A 13,905-nucleotide genomic window follows, 5' to 3' on the forward strand; every position below is an offset into this window, starting at 1 on the left:
ACTCCTTGTACAAACTTCTACTATAAACCTTTAACATGTTTCTCAAAAAAAAAAAAAAAAAAAAAAAAACCTTTAACATGTTTAAAATGCAACATTAGAAATGCATTGGAATCTTTAAAATGGTTCATGGTCACTTTATATATTGATGCCTGTACTGTTTGTTAAGGTGCTTTGCTTCCACATTTTTGTTTTGTTTTTTTGGTCTTTATGGTGGTTAAGTGCTTCCAATGATATCAATTTTAATGTAAGTAAAAGGATATAAATAAATATTTGTAAACCATGGAGAAAGTTGAGGTATTAACTATTAACAATTAATATTGGGCTATTGCATACCGGGCGGGAGAGGAAGAATGAGTTGATATATATTCTCTGAAATTAAATCACAATAATTAATAGTTGGAGAAGAAAAGTACTTTCTTCCATACAGAGCATATTTATATGGTGTTGCCCCCATCACTCTATTAGTCTGCCTTCCTCTAAAAAGACAATACACAAATTTTCACCCAAGTCACCATCCTTGTTCGTTTGAAATCTCATGTAGCATGCCAATAATCATGTGGTCTATTATTGGCATTTCATCCACAAATCTGTGAAGTTAGATCTGCAAGTCAAATATTCTCAATTTTCACTTACTCCCCAAAAGAGAGAGAGAGAGAAATTGAATATAACACACCCAAACAACTCTTGAAAGAAAATTACATTCTACCCAAAAATCGTAGCAATGCATCCAAATAAATTAGTTGGTTTTACTTTATGATTGGGAGAATAGATTTCAAGATAAATATAAAGAGTCAATTAAAGGACATCGATGCAATGTCCACTAGTGCGCCAATACTTTAAACTTGTTACTCGATATTTGAATGAGAAATCGATGTAACTTTTAGATAAGTTTTACCACATACATTTTTCCCCTAGTCACTCTTTGCTTTTAAAGTTGTTTTCTTGAAATTAATTGTGAAAAATGGTTTTCTTTAATTTTTGCTACTGTGAGTTATGAGAAATAATGGTCGGTAACAATTAGTGTTGATTTCCAAGTAATCGGTTCGCACATTTATTAGTTTCTTATGTTAAGGCTATTAGGTATCGAGTTAAGATTATTTTATGGGCTAGCTTTACAATGGCTGAATCAAGTAGATGACATGAATTTCAAAACGAACGAATCGAGTAGGTAAATTGCATGGCGAACATTCATGCCTCACACCCCTTTTATTTCCTTTCTATGATCTAATGCAAGTTGTTCAATGGTATCAAGTATCAAACATCAAGTTTGCAACTCAATCAATAAAAAATTATATTAACGACGATGATGGTGGGGAGTACATGCATTTTAATGAATGAGAGACCGTATGTGATAATTATCCACTACCCCATCCCACTTTTGTCAAATTCTAGCTACTATTCTATACCTTGTTATAAAGCAAAAATAAAGCAAAATTTGCGTGGTAAGTTAGGGGTGTTTATGACCACCGTCCATCCAGTTCTTGACAGACACGTGGCGATGTGATAAAGGTTAATGATCTATGTTTTTTTTGGATAAGTAGAGGTCAGTGATCTTTGACGAAATCATTGAGTATTAATCTTTATAGAAAATAAAGAATATACCAATCATGCCGTCCTTGGAAGATGATAAATTTGGACCAACATTAAGATTATCGTCACCTTAATAATAATCAAAAAAATCATTCACAGAATACGAAGTGGAAACTTCTGTTCTGAGCAGCTGACACGTGGATCGTTTTGTGCAAATTAAGATCAATTAATACCATTTGATTGGTTATTTAATTTAAGTATATGTCGCATTAAATAAATATATAATTATAATAAAGTATAAAAAAAAAAGAAGATAAAAAGTGTGACAACCTTATCGAAGGTGACTACGCAGGTTGTTGGAGTCTCTTGTCTTGAGAGAATTTATCAGGACGTGGTAACTCAGGCCCTTTCTTTGCCTTGCCTTTTTTTTTTTTTTTTTTTTTTTTTTTAATTTTAATTTTATTATTATTTTTATATATATATATATATATATATATATTTTATATATATATATATATATTTTTTTTTCCTTTGCCAAATTATATTTCAAACCCTGCTTTGGGTGGTTTTAAATTAAAAATTAAACTTTCTAAAATTTAAGATTGAACAGTGTTATAGTCATAATATTTTTCACAATAACTTCACAACAAATTGAGGTAATAATTTGTTATTGGTTCTCATATAAGCCTACTACTTATATCATATATATATATATATATATATATATTTATACCTATTATTAACATCACGCTACCTAAATTTTGTTGTGAAAATTTTTTGCCCTATGCTTTATTCCGAGGTTAACTAAGGCTTCAATTTGACTTTGAGTTGAGCTTGACTTCGAGTTGAAGCTTAGAATTTGATAATAACTTAACAAAGAGGACTTGAACCAATACAAGATGACAGGTGACATAAACATGATTAAAAAGTAACTAAAGTAATTTTAACTAAGTGTGAGCCTTACCTAATATAGCAAAAGAATTATGGGCTGTGAAGCCAATTTGTGAAGAAGAAGAAGAAATATTACGGGTTGTGAGCCTTACCTAATATAGCAAAAGAATTATGGGCTGTGAACCCAATTTGTGAAGTAGAAAAAATATGGTTTGTAAGCCCAATTCGTGAAGTGAAGAATTTGTGGACAAAGAGCCCAACCCGCATGATTGGTAATTTCTAAAATGAAACTTTGGGCTTTTAAGCAGATTCGGCCCAATAATACACGCTAGCTAAAGTCCAGGACAAAGTATATGTTGGATAAAGAAGGCAGTCTTGGATGAATGAGCTAATAATGCCATAAAGCCCATATCATCTCTAACATTAATTTGGTAATTTTGGGTCGATGACTCTATATAGAGAGGAGATATGGAGTTTTGTGCTTATATATATCTTACCAGAGACAAAGCTGTATTAATCACTCGTAAAATGTTAATGTTTTTCATGTGACTAAATTATTAAAAAAAAAAAAGCATATGAGATTATGGAAGGGTAGTAATGGCTTTCTCTGCTATAAGATAAAGTAGAATCAATTCCATCACATTAAAGACAAAGTGAATATTTACCTATCTAGCTTTTTGGCAATGGAAGAATACAAGAGTGACACCAAAAGTTGAAGTATCACTTTCACCTTCCTTTTCTATATTTTTCGTTCTTTTTCTTGTGCTAGCTCTCTTTTTGTCTTTCACTGGCATCTCAGGTTGGCCACATAATATCCATAAGCAACACTTGAAGATTGCAGCAATAATAGGTAAATGCTAGTGTGTGATTGTTGTGTACCTATCGAAGAACAGTCAAATATATATCTTCTAGGCCAGTGATTAAAGCGATATCTTTTTCTTTTTATTTTTTTCTTTTCTTTTCTTTTCTTTTCTTTTTTTTTTTTTTTTTGAGAAAGAAAGCGATATCTTTTAATTTGCTTTGTATAAATAACAAAAGGAATACAGAAAAAACTATGTTCTAAATGATGAAATCTCAGTATTTCACAGTATTAAGTGTTACTGTATGTTTTTATGTATAAACGTTTAAAACAATTGACCTATGAGGCCTGAATCTAGGACTATTTGATTTGCCTTGATTCAAGCACAATCAAGGTTAATACTAAAAACTTTTATTTTTTGTAGTAATGCCATAAATATAAACTATTGGGCTATATAGACTTTATTTTTTTGTTCAATTCGGTTTGTGTTACAACCCGACTTGGAATTTTTACATTTTAAATAAGTTTTTATTTATTTATTTATTTTTGGGTAAGGCTTAGTTCATGAAGTAGAGGCTTAGGCTTAGAACTTTTTGGCCCATTTTTGAACCCGTTGTTTGGGGTATATATATGTTGTTTTAGAATTAGGGTTTGCTGCATCATTGTACTATATTGTTGCCTTTATATTATTCTCTATGACATATTGAAAATTGTTATAACTCTGTGGACATAGCGATAAATATTTTTTTATATGACATATTGAAAATCGTTATAACATCGTGGGCGTAGGAATATTGCTGAACCATGTAATTTTTATGTCTGGCGATTGTTCTTTGCATATTCTTCTTTATTTTTTATTTACTTATCACAAGTTCTAGGAATTAAATATACTGACATACTTGTGCTTCATTCCCTGTTCTAGATAGGAGATGAAAAGGGAAAAAAAAAGTGATGAATCTCTAATTAATTAAGGCCAGGACAATTTAGCATATTGAACAGGAAATAAGAATCCCTTCATTATTAACATTTTATCTATTGGATAGACATTGAAAAATCTTTAGATTTGTAATATTTATTTAACAATGAAAGGGTATGTCACTGACGTAGCATTTACCATAATACAACAAACAAATCCAAAAGAGACTTAATGAAACTTAAAAATTAACTGCTGTCCAGTGGTCCTGTTATGGATGTGGCTGCTTTTTCTAATGCAAAAGGCACTCCACAGATTTTTAGAAGAGTCCTGATTACCATATAGTTGTATTTTTGAACACACAAACAAAATGAGAACCTAAATATTCTCTGGGCTTTATGGCTGAGGTAAGCATGCGTATGGGGTTGTAGGGTGGGCTTGATTGTCTCAGCATTTGATATAGTATCCATTCCATTATCAATGTTGCTTTTGTGGATGTATACCCCAAAAGTCGAATTCTCAAAGTGGTGGCTGAAACTCTTCTTCTTTTACATTCTCAAATCAATTTCATTCATGAAAGAGATAGATCTTTCGGTGAAGTGTGATACTACGTGCGGGTCTATCTAATAAACTTATTCTCAGGATTAATGCTACTTGAATTTTCTCCAAGTACATTTTAGAATTCCCTTATAAAAGCAGCTTTAAATACTTGAGTGATTAACTCCATCAAATAATGAGAGTCAATAATTAGCATCTGTCCAACATCTAGGTTTCTTGCATTTTGTTGTCCTATTAAATACTACTTGAGAAATTCCACTCATAATGTGCAGGAGTTTTTTTTTTTTTTGATGAGACATAATGTGCAGGAGTTAAACACAACACATCAAAATATGGATCTTTATTTCATCTTTTTGTAGCTTCTAGGGATAAATAATTTCTCCATTTATAATAATTTAATTTTTCAGATTACTAATAATTTATTATATTATTATAGTAGAAGATTGGCTATCTCAAAATAAATAAATAAATAAATAAAAGTAAAAAGAGAGAATTAGATCTAGAAGTATGCTAAATTACAAATTACACCATTTAACTTTGACATATATGTTTTTAATTTGTTCCTTTAAGGTTTTTTTCCCCTCATTCCAGACTTTTTGACTTTAATGTGTTTTTAATTTAGTCATTTTATTTACTTCCGATCAATTTGTTTGAACTTTCCAATTGAAGTCATTCGGTGAATTTAATGTTAGATGAAAAACCATAATAATATTGTAAACAAATGGAAGTTAAAGAAGTAAATTGAAAAATAAACTTATGCATGAGAGGAGTGAGAGAAGCTACATATATATACAGGGTATTGTAATAATTTTTTTTTGAGAAGAAGACCCCAAAAGTGACGAATATTATTCAATCAACTGGATATTGCAAAAAATAAACTTTTCTTTTGCTAAAGATAATAAAATGTCCAACCAACAATATATATATTTCCTTCTTCTAACTATCAAATTATTTTTTTAATAAAAAAAATACAATTTGCATGGAGGGGAGCAGACACTTATTTCAAATAAGAAACTTTGAGACCACATGCATATGGCCTACTAAAATAATTTGGATGGTTCAATAGAGCTATAGTAAGGTTTCCAAGGCTTTAGACAAAGAATGATGAACTGTTTAGAACAAAAACTCCATTAAGATAGATTATTAAACAAAGATAATCCCTCCACAAAATGCAAGGAATCCCTTTGTTTAGTGACAATATGGCCGCGCAATCAACCTACTTAAAAGTGAGATGGTGGAACATAAGGAGCTTTATCATATTGCAATACTTGCTTTTAACTCCCAAATATTCTCAAGATAGAGCAACACCTCTAGAATACCAAAACAAGGGGTACCATGGTGCTATTGGAAATTTGGAATATGGGAACAGAAATCTGTGACACCATACTGATGACCCCCTCAGCATCTTAAAACCTTCCTTGATGGAACAACACTAATAAGAATATATTTGCTTAAAATGTGATCCACTTTTATATAACTATCAAAGAATATATCCATTTTTTATCGAAATGATATTATCAAATAATTCGGCTAATTATGCCACATACAATTGCCAAGGAATTTCACAGGCTTATGTGACATGCACTCATTTGCCTAGCTAGCTAGGTCAGAATCACACCATTTAGCCCCACACCTCCGTTTTCACAGTACTAACAAAAAAAAAGTGTTTATACCACTATGCTTAATTACCACCAACGGTATTCAACTCCTATTATTGCACTCCCTCATATAGATTGCATTTTATTATGTGTCACAGCATAAAAAAAGTCGTACCCAGAATATGAAAAAGAAAAAGGATAAATTTATAAATTTATGTCTTTCATGTTCATTAACTCAGGAGCTAGATGTAGTGTCAATTAAAGCTCATATCTTTTTAGTGAAATAAAAGCGCCACTTAACCCAAGTTTTCACGTAAAACTGAGAATTTTATATAGAAACTACAGTTCAGACTCTACATATAGATTATTTTCCATACAATGTACTTGCAGGAGCCGCCGGGTCTAAGTGAAAAAAGTAAGAAGAAAATAAAGGAAAAGAAAATAAAAACCAACTGAGTTAACCTTATTTGGAACTTTTAGTACTAGGGTTGTGAAGGAAAATGTTGCTAAAGCCATAAAGCTCCAGCTTCTCGGAGCATTTTCTTTAGAGTACCATTCAAATGAAGGGTCATGACCGTATTAGCTGAGCCCACAAATTTGCCCCCAATGAACACTGCTGGAACTGAAGGGTTGCACCCTAGTCGCATCAGAGCCCACTCCATTTCTCTTCCTCTAGAGTCTTCATCAAGTTCATGAATTGCTGGGCTGACTCCTTGCTCATAAAATAGTCTTTTAATTGCATGGCACATGCAACATGAGCTCTTGCTGAAGATCACCACTGCCTTTTGGGATGCAATTTTCACAATGCGATCCATTGAGCCTCAAGAACCACGATTGAACAAGTATTAACAAATAACAACAATCAGACCTTAATCCCAAAATTTTGAATTCGGTTATGGGTCTTTGACAGACTCTTTTCTATGTAACTTCTTGTGCTGATTAGTGTAAAATGTGGGGACCAAAGATCTTTAAAGCACAAAACAGAGCTAGTTAGTGATCTTGGGTAGTGTTTGAACTTTGAAGTGATGAAATTTTGATGGGAATGTGAGAGAATCTGGCAAATATTGCTGCTGGCTTACGAGGCTTGTGAGGAGTTGTAGTTGCTAGGCTTGGTTTGTGATTGAATGAAGCTCTCAAAGGTCTTATATATTACTGCTAGGAAAGCAAAGGTGGTGGATAATATTAATATATTTGCATAATATACATTTAATTAATTCTAAAGTAAGAAAACGAAATGAAAAGGGGAAGATTCCTTTAGATATTTGGATTTAGAAACAAAATCACCCTGGATGATTGCGACTTGTGTGGCTTGCTGTTAACTATTTTACCTAGTTGTGCCAAGAATCTACAACACTATAGACTAGAGATTAGCTAAAGATAAGCCAAATGCCGAAAGTGGATCATGAGGGGGAAAAAAAAATGCAGTGTACGGTACACAACCTTTGGTGTGGACGAAAATGCCCTAGACTATTTTAACCAAAAAAAGAAAAAGAAAATGCCTTAGACTACAGTATTTGTGATGTGAGAATAAGTGGGTAGTAATTTTAGTATTAGTATCCCATAAAAAATCACAATTTTTATCATAATTACCTTATATGGTAAATTGTGATTAATTCTTTGTCACTTTCACATAAATTTATAATTTTTTCTTTAATATTCATAATCTAATACGTGGTAGACTGTGATTGATTGTTTGTTATATTCACATAAATTTATTATTTTTACTTCATTATTCATAATTGATGATGTCGAAAATCGTTAGTAAGCTGCACAGTCCTCACGTGTTTTAGACAAAACCTGCGCAATAAAGAAGAAGAAAACCTTATAGAGAGTACTAGTATAGTATCGGCCAAATACTCTTTGAAGGTTAAGTTAGAGAATGTTCACCATTCTAGAGTGCCAGAACTGAGGTAAGTTATGCGTACCTTGACATCTGGGGGCTTTGGGTTTTTATAGTAGTATAGAACCAACCTTGGTTTTCTTGGTGAAGAAGATGTTTCCTTATAGGGAAAATTTTCATAAATACACGTATTTTATGGGATTCTTCCCATATAGAGATTTCGTTGATTAGGGTTAATCGTGAGGCGCAAGATGTTTCCATTTGAGGTTTCTTGGAGACCACTTAGGCCACGTAGATGCCACGTAGGTCAACTACCCATCTCCTTTCCATCCATCTAATTTGAACCCGTCCACTATAGGGGGTCTGTCCATTTTCCTTTTTCTCCATCCGGGGCATAACCCGACCATTTCCTTAATACCATCGCCTACGGTTAACCTTATTGAACGGATTTGTCTACCTCAATTTTATCCTCTCCAATTGCCCCTTCACTCTATGGGTTTATCGCCTAATTTGGCAGACGGGCTCATGGAGTGACAGTCTGACTTAACCCTTGGGGAATGCACCTTGATTGATACCCTAGTCCTAGGGCCATTAATGCAGGAGGGACATGTGTCATATTTTTAGTGGTTGATTACTTGGATCGAAGCATTCCTTCATCTTTCGTGCCGTTTCCTCTATATATATGTTGCCTCTCCCCTTCATTTTTACTTTTCATAACAAATTTCCAGTTAGAGCGCTACCGTCTCCTATCAGAAACCGACATACTGTCTGCTTCGTGTGACCGTCTGCCACACCTTCCCTGTTGCCCATTTTGCATCATTCAACTGTAAGTATCCTTTGCCTTATGTTGAACTCTCTTTTTGCTTTTCTCTTAAATATTGCATGCTCATCCACTATGTAGACCTATAAAGTCTTAGGGGTTTTATTCGTCACGTGTAGGTGACAGATGTCTAGTGAGGCGTCGAGTGATCAATTGTGTGTCCGCGAAGGGCGGGCTACGATGAGATGTATTCGTCAAGTCAGGATAACCCCAGCACCTCCCATGATGAACGAGTTTCGTCCACCAACTCACCTTCCGTGGAGGAGGATGAGGACTTGGACGTGGACAGATCAGAGGGTGACTCAAACGACGAAGATATAGGCAGTGCCGAGCCCCCCACTCAGTCTGTCATAGGTCCTGATGGCTTTAGGCGGTTTATTCTGTTTCCATTGTGGACGATAAATGACTTTCATTCTACCATCAAGCAAAAAACACTTCATACTCTTAGGGAAAAATACTAGATTCCCATCGGTATCCTAATCCGTCTGTCCTTTAAACATGAAAAGTGCTACTACCAAGATGCTGAAGACATCGGAGTGTATGAGCAGATGTTGAAAGCGTGACTTAGATTTCTTTTAAGTGCTCTTCACTGTCGTCTCCTTCAATACTTAGGACTGGTCGTCACTCAAATCTCTCCGAATGCTTGGAGAGTCTTCCTTGGCGCGAAAGTCTTATATGGGGTCTTAACTAATGGGGTGCGCAGGATGATGGTGGAGGAGTTCTTCCACTGCTACCATCCATCTGAGATTGTCCAATCTAGGGGCATGTATAGTTTCCTACTAAGGAAACTGTCACTTAGGTTAGTGTGTGAGACCCTTGACTCAAATAGAAATTGGAAGAGTCAGTGCTTCTTCCTTCAAAGGGACGACTGGATGTGTCACCCCGATGATCAAGGTACATGCTAATAGACAAAACTTGAGGTATAATGCCCCTGTCTGGTTGGTGTCCATCCGTCTTAAGCTTCATTTTCTTTTACTTGTTTTATTTGATATCCTTACTGTCTTCTTGTTGCAGCTCATGATCGCCTAGAGGTTACTCTTGAGCAGTGGAGTTTCCTGGAGTAGATCTTTAGGATTAAGTTGTCGAACAGAACGTAGGTGAAGCTGGTTACATTGGACACCATCCATTGGTATTGTGAAGGTCCTAAACCTACCGTAGCTGCCCGTCGCCACAATAGTCAAGCGCACCGACATAAGTCCGTTGCTCAATACTTATTATTATTATTATTTAATTTTTGGTAGTTTACCTAACTCCCTCTTCCCAGCCATCTTTATGCAGAAATGGAAGACTGAAGGAGGAGGGCTTACATCAAGCAACATGTGTCTGCATGGAAGAATGAGGGAACGAGTTTGTCCAACCTATCATAAAGAGGAAACCGTTGGACAAGATCAACTGTCTGCCTAAGAAACCTAAGGTGGCGGTAGGGTTTGCTGGGGTTACTCTTGAGAAAGGAAAGCTGCCTCCTCCGCCTGTCCATGGGAAGGGTAAGGGCTTAATGACAGGTCAGGACCCCGTCACCGAGAAACGCCCCGTCCTTCTTCGCGAAGACCCTCATTATGCCCTTAAGCAGCTTTCATCTATCATCAAGAGTGATGATTACGAGGACTTGGACAACCATTTAAATGAGGCCATGGGGGTGATGAGTCTTTTCAGTCTGTCTCAGGTGCGTGTCCGTCTTTCTTTCCCTTTCGTCATATTGTTTCTGTATTCTTTCTAACCCTCGTTTTTTATTTTTACAAGGGGTGCTTATGATGAAGGGCCTGATGGACCGTTGTGTGTCCCAGGCAATGGTGGTGGATTATGTGAGGGCGAAGGCAGAGGTGATGGAGGCGGAGTTGAAGGCCTAGAAAGTCGTCTAGGAGAACAAGCTTGATTTGATGAAAAAGCTCCTGGAAGAGGCGGAGGCACAAATGGAGGTACTGAAGAAAGTGCTTAAGGACAAGAAGGATGAAATCTCTAAGTCCAAAAAGTAGCTCTGTCGGGCTAAGGAGGACGCAATAAAGGAATACCACGACTCCAATGCTCTCTTAGCCGAGCTAGGCGGTTCTTTTGTTGATGACTTTGACAACTGCCTCCATCAGGTCAAGGCTTCCTTCCTGGATCTGGACCTATCCCACATCACCACTGATGCCACAAGCTAGACTCCAACCCGTCTTGTTGACTTTGAAGGAACCGATGAGCTATTTGCTAATGATACCAACCTCGACCCTCAAGGTAACGAGGAGGCCACTCACGCTGATCAAGAAAAATCCATTGAGAACGGTACCCGTCAACTTGAAGGGGATCAGACGGTTGAGGAGAAGAATGAAAAGACCCTCGCCGTCCAGCAATACTTTTTTACTTTTTTCTTTTTTACTTGTATATTATTAACTTTTTGACCACTTGAGAGAACAGTATCCATTCCTTCCATCGCCCATTTTTTCGGGTTTCTTTAGATGTAAACATTCGCCTTTCATGGGCTTTTTATCTACCGTCTCTTATTTTGTCTATTGGTTGTTGTTTCCTATTTTTGTGATTCGTTTTTGCTCATCTGTCTTAGGGCCAGCATTTAGGATGTATCCGTTCATCTGTGGATATGAACTTATTAATTTTTTAGATTAAATAATATACTTGTCCACTTACGGTAGTAATGATTGCAAAATCAAGTCCTAGGATGGATCTGTCCACTTATGGATTATAATTTCAGTTTACCTTTTGGGACGACCCTGTCCATTTATGGACCATAATTTTCAGACCACCCCTTGGGATGAACCTATCCACGAATCATCCCTTGGGATGAGTTCGTCCACTTATGGACTTTATAATTTTCAGATCACCCCTTAGGATGAACCCGTCCACTTATGAACTTAATAATTTTGAATCATCCCATGGGATGAGTCCGTCCACTATTGGACTTCAGATCACCTCTTGGGATGAACCCGTCCACTTATGGACTTAATAATTTCAAATCATCCCTTGGGATGAGTCCATCCACTTTTGGACTTCATAATTTTCAGATCACCCCTTGGGATGAACCCGTTCACTTATGGACTTAATAATTTTGAATCATTTCATGGGATGAGTTCGTCCACTATTGGACTTGATAATAGCTTTGTAGGAATGTAGATAGCATACACATGGTATTTCTGAATGACTCCTCTTATTGTGATAAACATGTGCATATAAAAATTATTCTTAAAAAATAAAAACCTGCCCTTTAGGCTTAATAAGTACTGTAGATAATAAAATTTTAAAAAAGAAATAAACTGGAAATGAGGAGTGTTGTTGTTCATATCGTCATCTACTGGTACTATTTCTTCTGGTACTCTGTGTTCCATGGGTGGTGTAATTTTTGCCCCTCCAGTGTCTCCAGGTGGTAGGTGCCTTTCCTATGCCATGATGCGATCTTGTATGGTCCTTCCCAATTAGGTCCTATTTTTCCTTGGGAGGTGTCTCTCATGGCGCATGTCACCTTTCTTAGGACAAGATCTCCAACCTAGAAATCTCTTTGTCTGACTTTGGAGTTGTAGTGCTTGGTCATAAGGTCCTGGTACTGCGCTAACCTTTGCTCAGCCATTGATCTGATCTTGTCCACCAAATCAAGTTGCAGGCGTATATTTTCATCATTCCTACTCTTATCATGGTTTCCTACTCTATAGCTCGTGAGTCCCACTTCAGCCGGGATGATTGCCTCGCTTCCATATGCTAGTCAAAACGGTGTTTCTCCTGTAAGCCCATAAAATGCTCAGCAATTCTTCTGGCCATATACCCTTTGCCCCCTCGAGCCGAGTCTTGATGATTTTGAGCAAGGATCGGTTCGTCACCTTAACCTGTCCATTGGCCTAAGTATGGGCGGGTGATGAGTAGTGATTCTTGATCCCTAGCTGTGAGCAAAAATCTCTGAATGTGTTGTTGTCGAACTGCTTCCTGTTATCTGATATCAAGACTCTAGGTATACTGTACCTGCAGATGATGTTCCTTCATATAAGGTTTCGCACATTCTTCTCCGTGATGGTGGCCAAGGCTTCGGCTTCTACCCACTTGGTGAAGTAGTCTATACCAACTACTAGGAATTTCAACTGTCTAATTGTTGTTGGGAAAGGGTCCATGATATCTAACCCCCATTGAGTGAAAGGCCATGAGACCGTCACTAGAGTGAGCTCCTCCGTTGGTTGTTTGATGAGGTTGCCAAACCTCTGACACTTGTCGCAAACTTTGATGTATGCATGTGCATCCTTTTGCATGGTAGGCCAATAGTACTCGCCCTAATCAGTTTTTGTACTAAAGATCGTGATCCTGAATGGTTTTCACAGATTCCTATATGGACTTCTCTCATAACATAGTTTGCCTCCTTGGAGCTAAGACACCTCAGGTACGGACGGGAGAAGCCCTTTTTGTACAAGACGCCTTTGATTAGCACAAATCGTGCTGCCTGAACCTTTAACTTCCTAGCGGGCTCCTTGCCGTCAGGTAGTATGCCATCTTTTAAGTAGGAGGTTATTGGTGTAGTCCAGTTACTTTCGAAACCTATCTCCGACACACTGACGCTGTTTATTAATGGTGAAATTTGAATAAAGGAAAGTACCTAACTAGGGATTACCATATGTTCTACTGATGCAGCCTTGGCAAAACAGTTGGCTTGCTCGTTCTCCTCCCTTAAGATTTGAACAAACTTTGCTTGGAGGTTGCTCATTTGTTTCTTCACTTGCTCCAGGAACTTCCGCATTCGTTCGCCCTTACACTCGTACTTGTCATTTACTTGACTTGTGACTACTTGAGAGTCGCAATACACGACCACATCCGTGGCTTCCATTGCTTTGGTGAGATCCATCCCTGCTATTAAAGCTTTGTACTCCGCCTCATTATTGGTCGTAGGGAAATCAATTCGAACCATGCATTCGACCTCGTCCCCTTCTGGGCTATGGAGTATCACACTAGCTCCGCCTGCCTATCTGTTGAATGATCTGTCCATGTGGA

The 13,905-nt window shown here is 36.7% G+C and overlaps 1 protein-coding gene across 1 annotated transcript; it reads right to left on the reverse strand.

The window, feature by feature from the left end:
* Positions 1–6,595: 6,595 nt before the first annotated feature.
* Positions 6,596–7,438, reverse strand: LOC112001890 (monothiol glutaredoxin-S10). The gene has a single exon (XM_024034057.2). It carries the CDS (start codon positions 7,102–7,104, stop codon positions 6,796–6,798), a length of 309 nt encoding a protein of 102 aa, XP_023889825.1. The 5' UTR covers positions 7,105–7,438; the 3' UTR covers positions 6,596–6,795.
* Positions 7,439–13,905: the final 6,467 nt, after the last annotated feature.

Source organism: Quercus suber, unplaced genomic scaffold (assembly GCF_002906115.3).
Source record: "Quercus suber isolate HL8 unplaced genomic scaffold, Cork oak 2.0 scaffold_63, whole genome shotgun sequence".
NCBI lineage: Eukaryota > Viridiplantae > Streptophyta > Magnoliopsida > Fagales > Fagaceae > Quercus > Quercus suber.

Coding starts and splice junctions, on each gene's coding strand:
- LOC112001890 (XM_024034057.2), bottom strand. CDS start 7,104: ATGGATCGCATTGTGAAAATTGCATCCCAAAAGGCAGTGGTGATCTTC.